The following is a 20,447-nucleotide window of genomic DNA, read 5'->3' on the forward strand; positions in this document are numbered from 1 at the left end:
TCCTCCCTCCACAAAGGTCTGTTCAATAAAGATGGTGTAGAAAGAAGAGGTCTTTTTTTAATAGTCAACACTATGTTAGATTGCACCTTCATAGTCATTATAGCTGAACAACATGACATATCCTTACAAATCAACACATAGAGCTCCAGTATTGGCTGTCAACAGCCAGCAATTTCATCCTCCAAAGGTTCAAAAGAGGGAAAAAAAATTCATTTATACCTTGAAATAACAATGATGCTTTTTATAAAAAATAAATTCATGAGTTTCTATACAATACATCCACTACCACTGCAGTGCCTGCAACTTATACAAAGGGTTGTTAAAAAAAACACAACATGGAATTCTACTTTGCAAAGTATTCACTTCTAAAAGGATTAAAGAATGCCATACACTTTCATTCTATTAATTCATACTACAGAGACGCTTAGGGACATTTTGACCAATACTGACATTTTAAAGAGAACAAACAAACACTCCTGTGAAAAGTGAATTTGAGTTCTCAGCCATTACAGAAAATTTCAGTGGGTTTATACTCTACTCAAATAGTAAGACTGGGACTGTCTACTATTCCCAAATCTCAACACTCACTGATCATGGAGAAAGAGAGAAATCCAGGGATGTACGTGTGGCATTCTTGGCTAAACCCTTAACGTGCAGTTCCTTGTAACATTTCATTCCCTCACCAACCTTAACATCTGAGCGTTACTCATTTTTGTCAGCATATACTTAAGAAAGTTTCTGGTAACAGTAGAAGACAGTAAAGTCAAAACCAAGATTTTATCCAGTTAATGAACATAGCCTGGGATAGGAAACTATTTAGCCAGATTCACTCATAAACCACTTCTGGGTCTGCCAGGAGCAGACCTTCTGAGCAGAGAAATCACTTCTTCTGTCCCTGAGGCATAATTTAAAAAATAACCAAAAAAAAACCCCCCAAAAACCAAAAAAAAAAACAACAAACAAAAACCAACTAAACAACACAAAGTTTGCAAACATGAAAGCCCATTCTAGGCACCGAGCAACTGCAGGCACACTGAAACCACATGGGAGCTTCAGTTTTACTCTGCTACTGAAGGGGATTATTATACCTCTCTCTAAATGCAATAGTTTGCAAAACAAAAAAATCTTATAGAAGTTGTGTGGGGAAAAAAAAAAGCAAACAACCTATAATCATTATTTAAATTTATTACTCCTAATTTCCATCTTCCAAATACAGAAATCATTACTGGCTTCAATGCTTATTCCTTGTCCCCAGCTCAATTCCCACAGGAATTTGAATGCCAAATGCATCTTACTGCATATACAGACTTCTGCTTTGGTTTTGAAGCAAGGCTTAATGTTTCTTCCTGTGGGCTGACAAGCTACATTTTGTAAAGGAGACTAACTCACAGAAGAACACTACCCTGTATTACCAAAACTGTGCCAGCAGGTCACTAATATTACCTTTTGCAGCACACTTCCCTCTGAACACTCTTAGCCATTGCTGAGATCGTTTTCTAAGATTTTTTTTTTTTTTTTTTTTTTTTTTTTTTTCTTCTCAGGAAGGGGGTAGGACATGGAAGGAAGAGAAGGGAGCAAGCGTTTTTCTGAAGATATCTTCACATTATCATAAGATAAAAATATCTACAAACAATAATGCTCAGCTCAAGAACAAGAAATTATTTACATGGCAAATTCTGTAGACTTAACATTTCTCTGTTTCAGGTAGCTGGAATCATTATAATTCTCTCTGTAGCCAGATTATTCAGATTTGCCACAAAATTGCAGTGGTGCCTTTCTCCTGTTACAAACCCAGCAGAGTCAGTTCCACTAAAGGATTTCCTCTGGCAAGGCTGTGAAAAAGCTAAAATGTTGCTTCCTTCAGAGAGTCTGAATGCCTGAAATCCTGGTGGAAAAACACTCTTTTGAGACATTAAAACAATGTAAAAATATTCGCCAAATTAAAAAAAGAAAGCAAATAATAATGCAATAGACATTTACTGCTCTTCACTAAGTCACAGGCACCATGTGTCCAAGATCCTCGACTCCAGCATCCCTGCAGTGTCAAATGGATGCTGCCAATTAGCAGGAGCTGGTTCTCCTGCAGCTTCCTTGTTCAGCTTCCTCACCACCACAGGCAGCAGGGAAGGAAGGCAGGCAGGACCTCTGCAAAGTAGTAGCTTCCCAGCAGAAGCAACTCCTCTAATGTCTGGAACCTTGCACAAGCACCTGGATTTTTTTCTGCAGCAGTGAATACGTATGCAAGTGTGGCTCCATCCCCAAAGCACAGAGGTGCATCACTGACAGCCTATAGACTTAAACAAATGTATTTTTCCAGTACTTCAGCCCTGAAGCAGAAGTGAAGGAACTGGGGATCTGAGTTCAGCAGAATCCCATTGCCCTTCCTTCCTTGTTCAAGCGAGTAAACAGAAAAGGAGTGGGAACAGAAACAGTCATAATTCTGAAAACCACTTTCCAAGAGATGGAGAAAAGACAGAGGGATGAAGGGCCAAGGAAAGATATGAAAGATATTCCCTATGTAATCAGCAGATACTGTTCTGTTGGAATACTCTTCATGTGATACATGAGTAAAAGTGACCACAGACAGCATCCTCATCCTGTCCTGAAACATCTGATACAGAAACCACTCATATCAACAGCACAGAAATCCACCACAAATACTGCCTAGTGCAGAGACAGTGCCAGATCATATTCAACTACTACAAAATGCTTCCAGAGAGGTCTTGCTCTTGTGGAAGTCAGACAATCATTAAGTCCACTTCTGCAATTTATTCACATATAAGAATGAAAGGACAGTGAGATAGTGGAACGTACTTAATGCAAGCTCAATAATGATGAAATTCATCCACAGAAGGGAGGCAATCATCAAATAAATAATCAAAGATATGAAAGAAGAAATAAAAAATTAAGACTAGCATTTAAGTAGAGGTTCAGTATCTATCTGCATAAAGGCTTATCCAAAGCTTGTAAAGCACTAGAAAGGTACATGGTATTTTCAAATATGCATTAGAAAATAAAATAGTTCCAAACTATTTTTACAAAGGACTGTTTAATAGGATCAAAAGTTTTAGTCTGTATAGAATTCCCGGCACCCCATATGTGGGTAAAAGTTCCATATATGTCAGTGCTCCATACTTGAAGCATATATATACTCTGACATATGCCCAAAATGTCTTCATATCTCTCAATCTAAGGCTAAAAACTGAAGCACAAAATAAATTTATCTGGATGAAATTATGATAGACTTTTTTGTTATTCTATTCTACCAAATTAAGCAAACAATCACCACTACCAATCACAGGATCACATTTCTTTCTTGATCATCTCAACCAGATACAAACACAAACAGCAAATGCAAACAGAAAATCACTATTATTGAATCAATTTTTTTTTTCATTTGTTTAAAAGGTGTTTGTTCCAACAGCTCCCATTCTGTTCATAAAATAATGGTGAAGACACACATGAATTGCCTCTCAACATAAACACTTTCCCTCATGACTTTCTGTCCTGCAGAGTACAGGATTTTTCTGGTTGCAGTTGTGGGCAACTGCAGGGAAGGGTATCAAGTGTGAAGCACATTTTACATTTTTCACAGAGATGAAATAAAAAAACGTCAGTGTTGTTTTACAGATTTTCTTGCTTGTAGTTAATTTGCCCCACTATTCCTACAATTAATCACCTAATAATATAATTTATCTATGCTTTTCAGGAAGCGGGTGAAAAGAAATGGCAAAAACTAATCTTCTATTTCTGTTATTAACATGGTAATAGGACAGTGGAACAACTGGGACTTTAGAAAACACAGTATGTTTTCATGGAGCTCATAAAAACTTTGCTCCTTCTACCCCAGTCCCCATTTTAAAAGCCCTTCTCCAAAGCATTTACAAGAACACACAATTTTTCTGAGATTTTTTGACAATGTCATTCTAACTACACTTAAGAAAAAAAAGAGTTAAAACCCAGTGTCTTGCAGCAGTCTTATTCATATTGCCTTGGCAATTGCACTGAATAACCAGACTCAGCCACTGTGATGATCCCACTGGCACAGAGAGGAGAAAAACAAATAAATTAAAAAAAAAAAATAAAAATTACATGACTTATCTCTGAGGATGCCCTTTCCAATTCTACAGTAAGCAATCATGAGCCCTCATAGAAATTTTATGACTTAGGGGACATAGTGACCAATGAGTTACTGTGACCCTCTGGTGCCAACCAGCCCAGGCAGGTTAGGGTAGCAGTCCTACAAAGCCACACATACCCATCTATGTTCCTTAAGTGGTGCCACGTGAGTTTTTTGCTCTGCAACAACTGGGTTTGGTAACTTTTTGTGAATGACCTCGGTTAGGTTGGAAAAAACATTTAACACTGCCAAGTCCACCACTAAATCATGACCCTAAGCACCACATCTGCATGTCTTTTAAATACCTCCAGGAACTGTGACCCAACCACTTCCCTGGACCTATGGAATGCCTCATCACTATTCAACTACTTTTAACCTGTAAAACCAGTGAGCTGGTAGCCTACACACAAGAAGAATTAAAGACCTGAAGAAATCCCCCCAGTCATGCTCTCTTGATCCCACTTTCACTAAACATGGTATGATCATTTTGTTTGCAGTTTGGAAGTGTGACTTGGAAACAAGAGTCTAAGCAACTCACAAAAACACAAACTGAGACAGGGTTCTGCAGTATGAGAACTAGTATGGCAGAAGAATGGCTTACATCTTTTCCCTCTCTCAAACCTTTTGGTTTGCATGATGCTCCTGTTACTCGGATTAGGAACTTATTTCATCTGTTCTGACAGCTTCCTAGTTAACTGCTGTCATCCTAGAAAACGTGAGGAGACTTCACAGTCTAGTGAATTCATCCCAGGAGTACACATATATCCCATAACACAGCATACTCACAACATTGGCTGCTTCTTAAGCTCACTTCTAGACAGTGAGAAAGCAAGGGAGCATTCTGGATATGAAAGCAAATGGCAATGGCAGGCAGGGGCTAATGACTGGGGTCAGAAGTTGCAACATGGTGAAGAAAACAGAACATGGGAGATGTTGCAGTTTTTCAAGAATGTGGTTTACGAGACTGTAGAAATCCTCATTTTTGAGCAAATGTGCCTTTCTTTGGAAGATCAGTGTACTTAATGAATCATCATTCATGTGCTCTGTATTTCATGTAATAAACATTTTTTTCAAGCCCTACTGTTTGCCTCCCAAGCGTTTTTCTTCTCTCCCAGAAGATATAAAGCTTTTTTTTTTTCCCCCTTCAACCCAAGAAAAACCACAACCCTTATGTCAGAGCAAATGAAGAGTAGCTGATCAGCAAGTTCAGCCTCCTCAGACTTGCTGTCTGGTGCTCACATCAACCTCTTGGGCAACGTGGTCCATGTGGCAAAAGAGGCAAGGAAAGCTCTGGGAGGGAAGGGCAGAGGCTGGAAAGGATTCCAAGGGTAAGGCAGCTGCAGAATAAACCTTATGGGACTCTCCAAAAGATTGAAGCACATGGTATGTAAAACAGATGCCAGAAGATTTTAAGAGGGCTGTGAATTTCCCAATGGCTAACAGCCTGAGAGCATCAGCCTTGTTCTTCTGAGACACAAGCCATCCAGACATCTGTCTGCACCCTGAGAAATGTCAGATGACCACCACTGCTGCATCACCAAGGGAACCAGACTCATCATGTGCAAAACCTAACAAAAAGTCCTTTCTTTCTCAGTAAGTCACAAGTGGTTCCTTTTACTTTTGTTACAGTTTAAAAACTAACAAGGTTATTTTAATGATTAATCCAACAATAATTCTTAAAAATTGAGTAAAACTCATTAAATGGAGTTGGACAAGCTGCATGGAAAACTGAAATCCTGTTTATCTACTCCAGCAGGACAAACTTTCCCCTGTCCCCCCTCCTCCCTCCTGAGCTCCCCCAGCCCTGCTCCAAAGGGATTAACAGTTCATTTGTCATTCTGATTTAAAATTTGGTTTACTTGCTCGACAACGAAGAAATTTGTGAGAGATGCAGTCTCAAATCAACAAGGAAATGGGCTGAAAGCACCATCTTACAACTGCAGCTACTGAATGCCATCCAGTTCTTCACAATAAATACATTCCACAGCAAAACGATCCAACACCTCTGTTACTTCAGATTTCAATTTCACAGATCACCAAATTGTGTCAATCTGTATTCTCTTAAAGTCTGTGACTTTTATGAAGCCCAAGCTTCATATAAATAATCATAACTTCTTTTCAAAACCTCAACAACCAGTTCTCTGAAACAAAATGAGTTATTCTTTATTTGCAATTAACATTTTAATTTCCTATGGTACATATGTCCAAGTTCTTCTGATTGACCCATTTGCTTTTTTTGTAAGCTAACCAAAATTATTTATTAATAGAAGCTTGTTCATGGCCTCAATTCTTCTACAAGATCCTAATGATCTACTTTAAATTTCTACTTTAACAGTTAATATTTGCTTATATAAGAAAGCAGGTATAATAAGCAAATGCACACTTCACACAATTATTAGGATTGATCTGCCCAAGACTTAATTACATCAAGTCAGTGAGTTCCAAGAAATAAGGGTCACTGAAAGGTCATGGTAGAGTACTGAACAAGACACAGGTAAAGATTGATGTTAGGACATAATTTCCTTGGGGCTTACAGTATTTCCTTCACACTTCTTCTCCCATTATTTTGAAAACCAGCACCCTTCCTCTTCCTAACCTCCCCTTTTTATTTTCTACCAAGAAAATTAAACACCATAAATATGCTTCTTTGGTCAAAAAAAAAATCATTTTTTCTTGTAAAACAGACCAATTCAGTGCAGATAAACACAATAACTCTGCCTCAGTATGTCCCAAAACCACTCCAAACTTACATCACTTTGAGTTAAGAAGTGCCCTTGGTTATAAAACCTGTAATGCAGCCCCTGTACAAGCAGCAAAGTGTCTTTGTGGTTGACTAGTTAAAAGGGCAAGATTAGGCAAGAAACAGATTAATTTACCTGACAGATCATTGACTCCACAGCTGGTTTGACAACAAGAATGCAGTCGAACCACGGTGTCAAGGCTTGCCCCACTGGTGAGGCTGGGCTCCACTTCAGACAAGACACACAAGTTTGGCCAGGCTTTGGGGATCCCCTTACTCATTTAACCATTCTTTGCTCTCAGAGACTCTCTCATTCCCAATTCCTTTCAGCAGAGGAAAAAAAGTTGGGCTAACAAGCAAAAAAAAAGAACTGGGAAGAACAGACAGAAAAAAGCACTACAGCAGCAAGTGCTCCCTGCTGAGCCCTTTACAGCTCTAGTGCCATTTCAATCTTTTCTACTGCCCTGGGCATCCATGGGTTTCAAGACCTTGGGAGGAGGGAAGCAATATTAAGTTTAACAAGTGGGGGTGGGGGAGTGGGGAAATGGAAGAAGGAAGACAAAAGGAACAAGGTTTGCTCCAAAAGCTATGCATAATGAGACATGGTGACACCTAGCAAAACTAATACTCAGGACATACATCCCCAAGAGCAGTCACCCTTATCAGGTGAGCCTAAAAGTACAGCATGCATGTGAAATGTGTCACAGAAATCCATGCAGCACATTTCATGCTAAAAACATACTCATACTGTAAAATGGCTACTGTAAACAGATGTTTACCTTTTAATTTAGCAGCATACCTTTTCCCAAAAGGATGAGCAAGTGGTTCTTCACTATTGCAGTAGTATGCAAAAAAACCACCATTTTAATTGATGGTATCATAGTCATACTGTCCAACCTTGATGTTGTAAGTCAAAGACATTCCCTAAATAGCCCTCAAGGGGATGGACATTTCTTTTTACTTTGAGCTGCCAGACAACAGTGCCAAATAGCACCACGCTGCCTCTGCTCTGGTACAACATGGATGTGTGCTCAAGGCAGCTGCTAAATGCCAGCATGAGGGAAGCAGAGTGAGCACAGCAAACATTTGGATTTAAGCCAAGCGTTCACAAAAAGACCTGGACACTCCCACCAGCTCAATTCCTGTCATGCTTCTCCACCCCAACACTCTTCCCCTCTGTGATGCCCAAATATGCAGCTGCCCATTTTCTGCTTGTTCCACAGGCAGCACCCTTCATCTCTAAATGCCTCCCAATAACCCATAATACTCAGCAATTAAGAGCCTCTCTCATCATTAAGCCCCTTCTCCTAGTTAAGAAAACCAGGCACCATTTCAAAGCACTTGCCTTTGAAAAAGTCTTTCAACTACATACACAGCACTGTAGGTTTAGGTTGGAGAAGACAAGGTCAGCAATATGCACCTTGTGCTTAGGTGGACAGAGAGGTTGGCACTGGACCCCGGGACCACTGTAAATCTTTTCACCATTCTGGGAGCCCTGCAGAAAGCACCTGCTCCCAGCTCTGCTCTGTGGTGACAATGGCAACACCAACACCAATCTCAAAATCTAACAGTTTGTTTCAACCTTGAGAACCCTGATCTAAACAGGAAAGAAGCTTACCCTCTATCCCATTTCAAAACAAAAAAGTGTCTAATAATGATTAGTAGTACAGGTGAATGATCAAGCAGTAAAAAACAAACAAAAAAACCCAAAAAAACAACAACAAAAAAAAAAACCCCAAAATTTTTAAAAAGCAGAATGTCAAACAAGCATCACTTAAAAATATCCAGCCTCTCACTTACACCACTGACTATCTGAATTTGAGTTTTAGCACGGTACTGGCTTCTCATCAAACCCCTACTACAGTATTATAAAACTACTTAAAATCTGTCTTCCAACAAGGAAGGCCAACTTGCCTCATGAATCCATTTTCCTCCTGCTCAAACCACATTTGCAAATGAGCTGCTGACAAAAGGCACAACATATGAAAATTAACTCAGTCTCAGTTATGTTCAATTCTAAACTGCAAGTGTTTACACCAAGTTTTTGTTTTTTTAAGTTATTTGTTTCCTTTCAATTCCTGGTAATTAAATAATGAAGAAATACTTCTGCTTAGTAAATAACAGTTTCAGTGCCAAATGTTAGTACAAGGTATTGGAGCAGCTGTGACTGTGGTAATAGTCCACATGGGTCAGAACAGATATCCTGCAATATTACAGAGAAAAAACCTGATACTGTGTATTACTGCAGAAGCACATACTGACACACAAAAAAAAAACCCCAACTAATTATCATTAAACTCTCATACTTATTCATGCCAACTGTAGGCACAAGTACTGCAGAATAGCTGGTGCTGTGGTACTGTAGAGCAGTTAACATTTCACACAGAGTAAGAGTCCCATCTAGGAAGACTGTTAAGTTACTGTATCTTACAACATAGCAGATGTCTAAATTTTATTCTCCCCATTACCTCTGTATCCACATGGACTGAAATCAGTGTTTGGGTATAAAAGAATGTGCCCCAAATGGTAATAAAGTCAGTGGTTCCCTGTAATTTTTGAGATGGACTTCACAGAAGCCACATTCACCAACACTGCATTTACCTGGCTGAAAGTTACTGACAGGAAACAGCCACATTCACAGGGTATTTGTCACGCTTCCATTTTACATTTTCAACCAAAACATAGTATCATCTCATTTTTTCCCTTTATGAAATATTTGTCTCTTTAACAAACATACGAGTTAATTGACAGTTTGTCTGGTTGTGTTTCAACTCCATTTTTCCCTTTATGAAATATTTGTCTCTTTAACAAACATACGAGTTAATTGACAGTTTGTCTGGTTGTGTTTCAACTCCATTAGCAGACAATTTAGGCCATCAAGTTCCAATTTACAACCCAGTTCTGCTGTAAGTGAAGCAGCAAGCTGTTTGACCACACACCAGCAGGGTCTAACAATGTTTAGCTCTAAGGAGTATTTATATCTCTGCCAACTATATGACAAGAATCAGTAAAAGGATTTGCCCTTTTGACATAAAATATTTCCACCAGCTTTTTTCTTTGTGAAAACATGTACAGGCAAATTTTAATCTTGTGCTGTTTGAATGCTGTAATTACAGAAAGCTCGTAGTTAAAAATGACAGAATTTACAATGAAAACCACCCAGCAAAATATTTCCCAGTGGGACTTTCATAAAACTCTTCTTGTCAAGCAACATATCTCCTTGTTGTCTTAATAAACTAAGAACTCAAAAAAAAAATTCACACAACCTTAAGGTTGCTTTTTTTTAAGAATATGTGGACTTGGCATTTTTTTGGTGTTGTGGGTTGGTTTTCTGGGGGGGAGGGTTGCTTTGTTTGGTTGGTTTTTTGTTTGGTTGGTTGGTTTAGGCTATGCACACAACTGACTTTAAAAACAAACCAAAATGCACAAACCCTTTAGAAGAGGGTCTTTGTTACCCAAGATGGGGAATATGTCATGGATGGCAGGCTTGCATGTGTAGGACACGCTTTTTAGTAAGGGCTTTGGAGCCCATATCTTGTTTTTGGAAAGGGACCAGATTGAGCCATGATGGAAACATGGAGAGAGTGACCCCTCCTACTGCAGAACACAAGGCAGGAGCCAAGAGTGAGAGTCTCACAGCTGATGTACAACACTTAACAACTCTCAGGCACTCTCCTCCCAAAACTGCTAACTCGACAATGTTCATAACTATACAGACACCCCAAGGACTGACAAATTTACAATTTGTACTAGATAGTTTTAAATCAAAATGACCAGTTAACACTACATCTATTTTCTTCCATTACAGAGTCAGAGAGTGAAAGGTGTTTTGGGTTTTTTTTCTTGGTTGGTTGGTTTTTTATTTGTTTTGGTTTTTAAATTGTAAAACTCTGTCCCACAGGATTAGTACTTCAAATATTGTGGGTGTTAAACACTCTGATGGAGGAAAAAAAAGACACCAAACTCATTTATAATGATAATTACAATGATGATAAGGATATCACACTGATGATAAGGATACACATTTTAAGAGACTCATCCCAATACTTAAATTGCCAAAACAGATCAAGAGAACCTCACAAGAATTTTGAAGAAATCTTTCACACCTTAAGAGTTTACTTCTACATGAGGATGTTAAACATGGGCTCTTCAGGCCAACTAGCCTTCAGGACTATATATTCCTGAAGCAATCAAAAGTGATCTACAAATAATCCAGATCATGCACCTCAGAAGAGGTGTTACATCAGTAATACCTTCCTACTATTAAACTGAGTAAACATCAGTTCAATTTATGTCTATGTCCCACAGTAAGCTGAGAAGGCTTCAACCATTTAATTGCAAGATAAAATTGCAAAAACAAACAAAAAAAATTATGTATTCAGTTGTATTAAAAATATCTAACATCATAATCTATATTTTTATGGTCCTCATGCTTTATTAGATTCTCCAGAAATCCAATTAACAACATTAGCACTTGCAATTAGCATGCTGCCAGAAACATCAAGATTTATAACCAAGAATCTCTGCATGCCATCATTATGTCTGTTCATGTACTTCAAAAAGAAGGTTAAAAGCATGATTGAAGAGGTTGTTCATGTGTTACAAGAAGGTTCTTTTCTTTTAGATCATCTGGTTGTACAAAAGCTCATTTTGTTGATCCATCACTTTTCTGATTAGTCTGATGAAGTTTTGACTTACGCCTGCACATTTCTGTGGTATAACATGATTGAGTTCATTTAACAATTAATCAAAGACAATGAGATACTTAGGAAGATATCATTTAGTTTTGCTTATCAGCTTGCTTAGGAAGAGCAAATTCTCAGGCTCCTGAAAATGAAATGTTGCAAGTTAAAATGACAGAAATGTCTTTTGATTTAGTACAATCTGATTTCCTAAATACACTGGCAATAATTTATTTCCAGATGGCACTAAAAATTATAAATTACTTCTTCTTTTCACTAGCAGTTTAAATAAACTGAAGGCCAAAACCAGTTTTAACTTAATTTTCTGTTTAGTTTTCTTTAAGGCATATCCTGAAATTAACTTTTTTCAGATAGTGTGTAGCATTGCTCTTCAGGTATTGTTGATTTTGCCCTTTAATTAAATTTAAATTAAAAACTATCACAACTGAAAAAATAGAAACATTTTATGACAAAAAAATCTTCTAAATTTATTATAAAAATCTAAGAGCTTATTATCTTTTAATACTATCACTAGTTATAGAAAACAAAAATACGTCCAAAGCCCTTTGTAAGAAAGATTACCAGATAAATAAATACATGGTAAGGAATTACATTAATTGATTATTTTTTTTAAGTGCTTATAACTAAACAATGTCTGTCTTAGAACTTGTTGCCATTGACTTTAACATTGCAACATTAAGATCTAGAAATAAAAAATACATGACTATTCTATCACTATAAAATATTTAAATGAGATTTTCCTAACTATATAGCTCTGAAAGAACAATCTTCATATTGTTAACTTAGCAAATACCCAAATGGAGAAACAGCATTTTCCTTCTTGCAATTGAGGAATACTTCTGCTGCAGACAGTGCATTCCTTCCATGAGGAATCTCAAATTAAGGTTGCTCCAGCCCTCTCAAATGAAAAAAAGACATTTGAGCTCTAAATCCCAGTACAGTTTCCCAACTGTTTTAGCTGCAGTGAGAGTATTTCCTATTAGACAAATCAGAAGTGGCACACATTTCAGCCAACTTCTCACTTTTTATGGGGCATTTTGTGCAAAATTTGTGAGGTGCTGGTCATATACTCAGGCCCATGCAGATCCACAAGAAAAATGCAACTGTATGCACTTTGGGAGAACTCAACACACACTGCAGTGAAAAGAACAGCAGCAGCCAAACTCTACTCAGGTAAGACTTATGGATATTCTCAAGAGATGAAGAATTTTACCTGTCCACTTTCTCCTACAGCAATTACACTACTTCAGTCTGGTACAACTCTTCCACATCCAGTGCTTCCCCACTTTCAGGCCTACAGACTGCTTGGAATCCTGCTCATCCTCATGCTAAGCCAAAGCCCGACTCAGCAGCAGGCTACCAGCCAGACTTCTGAGCTGCATACAAGTACATGGCACTCTTTGACCTCAGTGCTGCCAAAAGCTCTAAATATTTTTAAATTCAAAATTTTTACAGTTTGTGGAAATTTGACGGGCTTTCTGGTGGTTTTTTGGTTTTGTTTTCTAACATCTACAAACACACTGACTTCCAGATGATGAAAAAAGCATTCAACTCCCTTGATAGTTGAAGCTTCATCACAGTTGAATTGTACACAGAGCCTTGTGCAGCAAAGACTGTTGCTTTTCAGCAGCTGTTGGCTTATGTAGCCTCCAAACAAAAGATAAACATGAGTATTCAGAATTTATTTTAAAACTTGCTCAAAACCCAAAGCAACTGCAGATTTTCACATCCATGTACAAAAATGCAAAATTTCTGAATGCACTCAGAATTAACTTTCATTAGCTACAAATTCTGTTTACACACACAATCAACAGTGGTAAAGTCTAAGTTATTTAGCTACTGCACATCCAAGAGTCAGAAGGGTAGTACAAGGGTTTATTTCAGAGCAGACTAATGCTTCTGTAATTATTAGTACTCAGAGTTCGAGTTCTTTTTCCCATCAGCAACTCCTCTACTAAATGAAGTGGATTTTTGCAAATGAGACACTGCTTGTCTTTCAGTCACAGCATAATGCAGTCTAGGCAATAAATTCTTTCCTGCTGTGTGCTTTGCAATTACAATTCCTCACCAATATCATAACTCAATACAGTAATAAAAAATAATCAGTATTTATCTAGTGTCTGTGAATTAAAACTTCTCACACTGTCAAAGCAAAGCAGAAGTTAGCTGGTTTTAGAAGTTACGAAACATACCCAGACAAGGAGCAACAGATTTCTTTTCACTGTTCCACAGTAGCCCAGCATTCCAACTATGATGAGGAAACAGCAGACTGCAATCATGACTGGGTGGACCACAGGAAAGTAAGTCAAAATGACAGCCTCCTCCACTCTAAAAACAATCAGAACCATAATCATACAAAAATGATACAGAAAAAAAATGCACTATAGCCATTAAAATAAAAACGGTGGATTAGCAGATGTTTTATTTCTACTACCTAACAAGTTTCACAGAAAGCTCTTCTACGTGGTTTTTAAGTCAAAGGCTGCATTTGGGTACCAGAAAGTCATGCATCATCTGAAATCTCTCTGGAGCACAGGCAATCTTTCTGTCCTGCACTTGCACAGTATGCAGCACAATGAGGCCCTGTTCCATCACTAAGGCTCATAAGCACTGCTGTAATACAACTAACAGCATTCCTAAATCTCTGGACTGAATAAAGTATTGAAAACTGAATAGTAATATAATAAGGTTACATGTTGGCAAAGAGCCAAAAATTGATCCCTGTCACAGGAGAAAGGCAGAGGAATAAAACAAGACTGAATTCATACGTTTCCCCTTTCTGTAATTTCAACTGATGCCAGAAATGGCTGCAAAAATATACCTTTCAAGAAAATAATAATTAGCTCAGCTGAAGGCTTCTTAATACTAGAAATCCTAATTAGTAAAGTTGCTATACAGAATGAACGACATATACCACAATCAATCACCCAGACAGATTAATAGATTTAAGGAAAGCTTTACCTTGTTTCTGCAGTTAAAGTGAGAACATTATTCAGGTAGTCTCTCATCCAAGCAGAAACACCTAATACACTGATGGACATCAACTAAAAAGAAAAGACCATGTTATTTATCATGTATTAAAAAAAAAAAAAGTCAAGATCATTCATAGTTAAGTAGAGGATCAATCATCAGTAACATCATCCATGTATCCATTTATCTGAACCACATACTGTTTCCAAAACTCTGTTTCTGTATGTTTGGAGTTTCCTTTTTGCCCAAGTATTTACGGAGGCAGTGAAAATTATCTTGTCTTCCAGTATGTATAATTAGTGCCTGGAATACATACTTTTCCACCCAGCAGAGCAATGCCAATGGTGTCTCAAGTCCCACCACGACACAATGTACCAGAGAAACAAAAAAGGGGGCTTATGCTGATAAAATCAGCAATTCTTTCAGGGCTCACAGGTTACATCCCCCAGTCTGTATGAAACCATGAAGCCATCTTCAGATACACAGCCAGTGAAAAAATATCCAAAGCTATGTATAGGATACAACAGTACTGCTACATTGACACATAGGAGATGAGCTTTATACTGGGGTCAGTCTTAAAAGAATAATCTTCTCTTGCTTATTCAGATAAAAATCACACCAGGAATACTATGCTTCAGTTTCCTGAACCATAAAAGGACAGTAAAACTCACTGCACTTCAATTACAAATCTCAGATCAAAGCCTTTAGGTACCTCACCCACCAGGCACTTGAGGCATAAAGCCACTACTACACTTTCACCAGGATTGCTCCTATAGCAAGTAAACCCCTGAGACTGAACCCACCTAGAATTATCACCACCTTAGCAGACCCAGATTTTTGTCACCTGATACCATTGAGCACACTTGGGATGTACTGAACAATGTGATCAGAACATACCCTGCCACATCGTGACAGCACCAGCTCTTCTGCTTCTCTGGCAGTGGGATTGCTAGATGACAAGGCACTCTTCATGGCACTTGTCCATGTTTTGCACTGGGTAATACTACAAGTGCCTAGGAAACTCTGTACACCCTTCCTCCTGGAGGAGGACTTGCATAACAGCAGTAGTCATCCCCACCTTTTTTTACATACTCTCTGGCCCCATCCTCTCCTGCACGCACAGGACAAACAGAGCACTGCTCTCCATACAGGAGATATGCAGCTACAAAGTCTTTCAAGAAGAGGAGGGAACACCCAAGCTTCTCTAAAAAGCATTTTACTAATGCCACTGCTTGCTTCTCAAACCATTTCAGGGAATTCAGGTGGTTTATTACACCTCAAGGAGAATGAGGAATATCAACTTCTCACAGGCACCTAAGCTTGAACTGTGCTTTAGAGGCTGAATCTGGAAGACTCAGGACTTCAGAAGCACCACTGTCTAGCTGAGGGAGGGAGACCTAAGCATGCTGTCTCTCCTGAATACTCCTGTTTTAATGCATTGTAGAGGTCTGCAACAGGAAACCTCAGCATTATACTAACAGCTACCAAGGCGGGTGGAAAATGCTGATCTCCCCTACTGCCTTCACCAGTTAGCTTCCCCAAGCTCTCCCATTTCCCTAAAGTTGTTACAGTGCAGTTAACTGGTTCAAACCTAAGAAAAGTCAATGCTGCCTCTCAGGCTGCAGCAGGCTCACAGTAGGTCAATTCTGCCTTCACAATTTCACGAGAAGTTCCCCAGTGGCTACCCCATGGCTTCCTTCTGCTTTTCAAAACTGCTGCACAAAGTACAGGCACTGCCTTGGTTCTGGATAGTGCCAGCAAAGAGTTCTGGCACATTCTGGGTTCTCAGAATGCTGCAAGCATAGCTCTATAAGTTAGTGCATGCTACAAGTCTACCACGTAGACTCATGTCCTTTTTGCTCCACGAAATTCATTCTGATTAATGGAATAATAGGAGTAAAGAACACTTACCACCAAGTTATTTGCAGAGACCTGCAGCATTACAAAAAAGATGAAGACAAGAATGTGTTCCTAAATAAAACTCCTTCACAACTTCTACCTCCTTCAAATAAAAGATTCAGGCAAATATACTACATAAGAAACAAAACATGTTTCTAAGGCAAAGAGGTAAAAACTACATGAAGACATCCTGCTTTCATATGGTCAAAAAGCAACAAAGAGCATTTTTAACCCTCTACATGTCCTTGCAAGGCCTGCTGATCCATTCAAATAGTGTTAACTCACACTTCTACTCTGTTTATAGTAAAATACTTAAGATAAAATTGTTTATTTTGCATCATAGCAGCTGTGCTCAAGAAGAGCGAGAAGTCCACCAAAACCACATTTCTCAGCAACTTTTGATATGAGCCACATGGTCATGATACAAAAACTGTACCAGAAAAAATGTTCACTTGCTAAATAATATTCTTCCTCCCAAACCAGACTGGTGGGCTGCCTCATCCCTTCTCTCCACAAGGAACTCGCAGGCTGCTCTCAGTTTTCTTTCAGCCTTTGGGATGCAGCAATACGTTCCTGTACCACAACAAGAGGAGGTGGATCCCTTGAAAGAAGCCAAGAGCTTCTTTCAGAGGCAAGATTTGGCAGGCAAAGGAGTCACCATAAGGATACTGGAGCCTGAAGGTTATTCAGAGACAACAGGGAGATCCCAGAGCAACCAGTTATAAAAGACATAGAGAAGAGAAAGGACTTTAGCCTAGAGATCAAAAGAAATTAGCAGTCCTGCCACTGAGAGAATTGTTACTTTGCTACAAGAAAGGATTTTCCTACAAATGCAAATCAGGAAGGGGGAGAACTTTGAGCCACTGAGTCATGCCTTATGCTCTGTCTGCTTGGAATGAGCTTTCTCTACGTATTTTTGCCCACATAAAATCAATGAGGGGACAGTCTAAGCAGATACATCTCCAAGCTGTGGCCAACACATGGCCACATGACTTCTACAGAAACACTTCATGACTGTATCATGAAAGATGACTCCATTTTCATCTATATTTAACAGAAACTGGAAGAAAAGGACTATTTCCTTTCATCTAGGAAACACAGCCTTCACCAATAATGTAACTACTATTACAGTTCATAAGAACAAAGTATCTGTGAAATGATAGCATTTCATTCAAAAAGCTCTTAGCCAGTGTAGGTCCCCTTGGCTGTTCACCTTCAGGGTAGATAGCCAATAGCCAATTACTACTGTTTCTTGCTAATTATAAATTACAGACCACAGCTCACCTTCTCACTCACTCTGTACCCTGAGAGATGTCACCACCATGAACTCCTTCAGGTGCTCACTGCCTCCTGCTATGCTTAAAATTCATGTACAGTTATCAACACAAGAGCTAGCTTAGCATTACCCTAAAGGTATACATGCAAAATCCCTTGCCTCACTGCTACAAAGATGTTATACACAGATTACCTGTGCAACACCCTCCTGCCAACCAAACTCCTTGAGAGGCACCTCTGGTACCTTATTTTGAAGAAAGTGAAAAGTGAATTACTACTTCAAAGGACCTGAAAGGCAGTGGCTTCACTGGATTCACACCCATGAAAGGCAGTAATGCCAAACTGGAGCAGCATAAAGACATGGCTCAGAAAGAAAACAGGAAAAATTACTCAAAAAGCTCCTCTTGAGGCTGGCAGAAGAGTAAACCCTGATAACTGAATAAAGTAATTCACCAATAGGTTGACTATAAAAGGCGTATTTTATGCCTCATAACCTGGCTTGGTAGCCCTTTGGCAGCAAGGGGAAGTACTGGGAAAAAAATCTGCTAGAGCTTTTGTTCGTTCATTTGGGGAATAGAAAGAAGGTGGCCTTAAAAAAATGGCAGCCCATGCTTCAGCCATTGCTTTGTAACTAATTTAGATGTAAATATGGTTAGAAATCTGTATCACACAATCAGACAAAAGGACACAAGTTTGAAAAATAAAACAACCAAGATAATTCTCATAACACTGTTTCACAAAAAAAGTTTTCATCCAAACTTCTCTGATGACAGCCAGCCTGCTGTGCTGTAAGCATAATATGATAGTAGGCAGTAAAACATGTTTATTTGTTGCAGCTGGCAGCACAAGTCACTGGGTTTCATTCTGAACTGTCACAGTATGCTATATAGCCATCAAAAAGGCACTGAAGAGTTTACAAAACTGCCTGCTGTTACATTCTATTTTAAACATATTTCCAGGCTGAAAACAAAGGTAACAAATTATTTTTTATATATGAGCAATACGCAGATCACACAATATATTACATTTCCAAACTCATTTATAGCAAAGTTTTTAAATCTAGTTTCCCAAAACACTGAAATAAAATATCCAACTATGGACTCAAACTATCAGGAGTGGTCATTTCCAAGCATAGTTTAATTGTCTTTGGGGCTCTTTTATATCAGTTATGCATCAAAAGTAGCAAATAATCTTCTACTCATTAAGTATGTATTTTAAGCTCTTACTGTGACAGTCTTACTCACAATGTCTTTGAGGCCATACCTAAACTCAAAAACAAATCTGCTTTTTCAATTATTAAATAATTTCTGTCTTTGAGAAAGCAACACAGCTGTTGCTGTCTGCACACCTGTTTTCATTTTCTCACTGCTTTTTTCTCGAAAACACCTTAATTTTTTACAACTAAAGATGCTGTGCTCAATTTTAATAGAAGGGCTTTTTCATTATAAAATTGGAGGAAATATTAAAAGTATCTTCCAGATTAAAGTATCACATGCCATTTTTTTCATTCTAACAGATGGGGTAAATATCAGGTCATACTCTAGTACCACACTCTGGCAACCATACAAAATGCTGACTACCAGCACTACAGAGCAACTTGCTTTGCAGAAAAAGGTTTCCAGCTCCAATGAAATTACTTCCAAGATCTGACAACATTCTTTAATTTTAGTAAAGAAATAAACCTTGAGAAAATTGATCTGGGTAACCTGAGCTGTGACTTACCAAACTGGGGTGGAGGTAAGGGGGGAGAGGGGTGTTAAATCACCACCAGGTCATGAACACAGCATGTTGCAATGCTTTCATTCAGATCATTGAACAAACACAAATGATTCAGGTCCCTGGACAAACAGACAACTACATTTTTTGGGAGGGAGGAGCATAAGGGCAGGGGAGGGTGGGACAAGAGGTCTTGTTTTTCTGTATTACCTGGCAAAAGCACTAAAATGTTTGGAGAAAGAAGGGTGGCCTATAAAGGAAGAACATTCCCCTACTCCCCACTAATGCACTCCATTATTGTAGACATTCCTACATTCAGTTTTAGTCAAGGTTCCTTCACAGGGCTGTGCCTGGGTGCCCTCCCCCTTGCAAACAGCTGAAGCATGTACTTATCTGCAGTCTGAATCTGGTTTTGCTTGCACAGCTGCAGCAGTGGGTTAACAACCTGCCCCGTGTTTGGCATGGGCTGGAACTTGCACACTTGGTAATAAGGCAACTGCAGCAGCACTGACAGCCTGCTAACAGGTCACACTCTCAGGGGAAGCAAGTAAGCAAGGTATCCAGCACTTGTCTGTGCAAAGCTGCTACAGCAGCATGGTATAAAGAGCAAACCAGAACCCAAACATGCAAACAGATCAAGGTACAGTTCATCCATCTGCTGGTTCTTCCAAGCATCAGACCCACCTATCAACTTCTGGGCTGTGTAGCACAAGGGTATGTTAAAAGCAAAGAGTGAGAAAGTGCTCTATTCATCCCCTCTGTAACTAAGAATGCACTGCAGTGTTTGTTAAGACATGATTTATGCCACTCTTCCTTCCAAAGCATCTCACTGTAAAGAAACCTGTTGCCTTTGAGGAGGCAGAGCATGTGTTGCTGATCATGGGTAATTTGCAGCAACACTCAGACTTCAAGTGTCCAGATCTGTATCACATGACACACCAACACCAAGACGATACAACTTCACATATACACAATATACTCCTAATTTTGCTGTTGTAAGGGCTTATTTTTGTTCACAGATAAT

General features: G+C 38.8%; 1 protein-coding gene across 5 annotated transcripts in view; it reads right to left on the bottom strand.

The window, feature by feature from the left end:
• The window catches only part of TSPAN12 (tetraspanin 12), a 43,950-nt gene that overhangs the window by 15,462 nt on the left and 8,041 nt on the right, over positions 1-20,447 (bottom strand). For all 5 annotated transcript variants that reach the window (XM_071733724.1, XM_071733726.1, XM_071733723.1 and 2 more), the window contains exons 3-4: positions 14,525-14,607; positions 13,756-13,891 (exon numbers count right to left, since the gene is read on the bottom strand). In XM_071733724.1, coding sequence (XP_071589825.1) covers positions 13,756-13,891; positions 14,525-14,607 — 219 coding nt within the window. The remainder of the gene's footprint in view (positions 1-13,755; positions 13,892-14,524; positions 14,608-20,447) is intronic.

This window comes from Heliangelus exortis, chromosome 1 (genome assembly GCF_036169615.1).
Source record: "Heliangelus exortis chromosome 1, bHelExo1.hap1, whole genome shotgun sequence".
NCBI classification, from domain to species: domain Eukaryota; kingdom Metazoa; phylum Chordata; class Aves; order Apodiformes; family Trochilidae; genus Heliangelus; species Heliangelus exortis.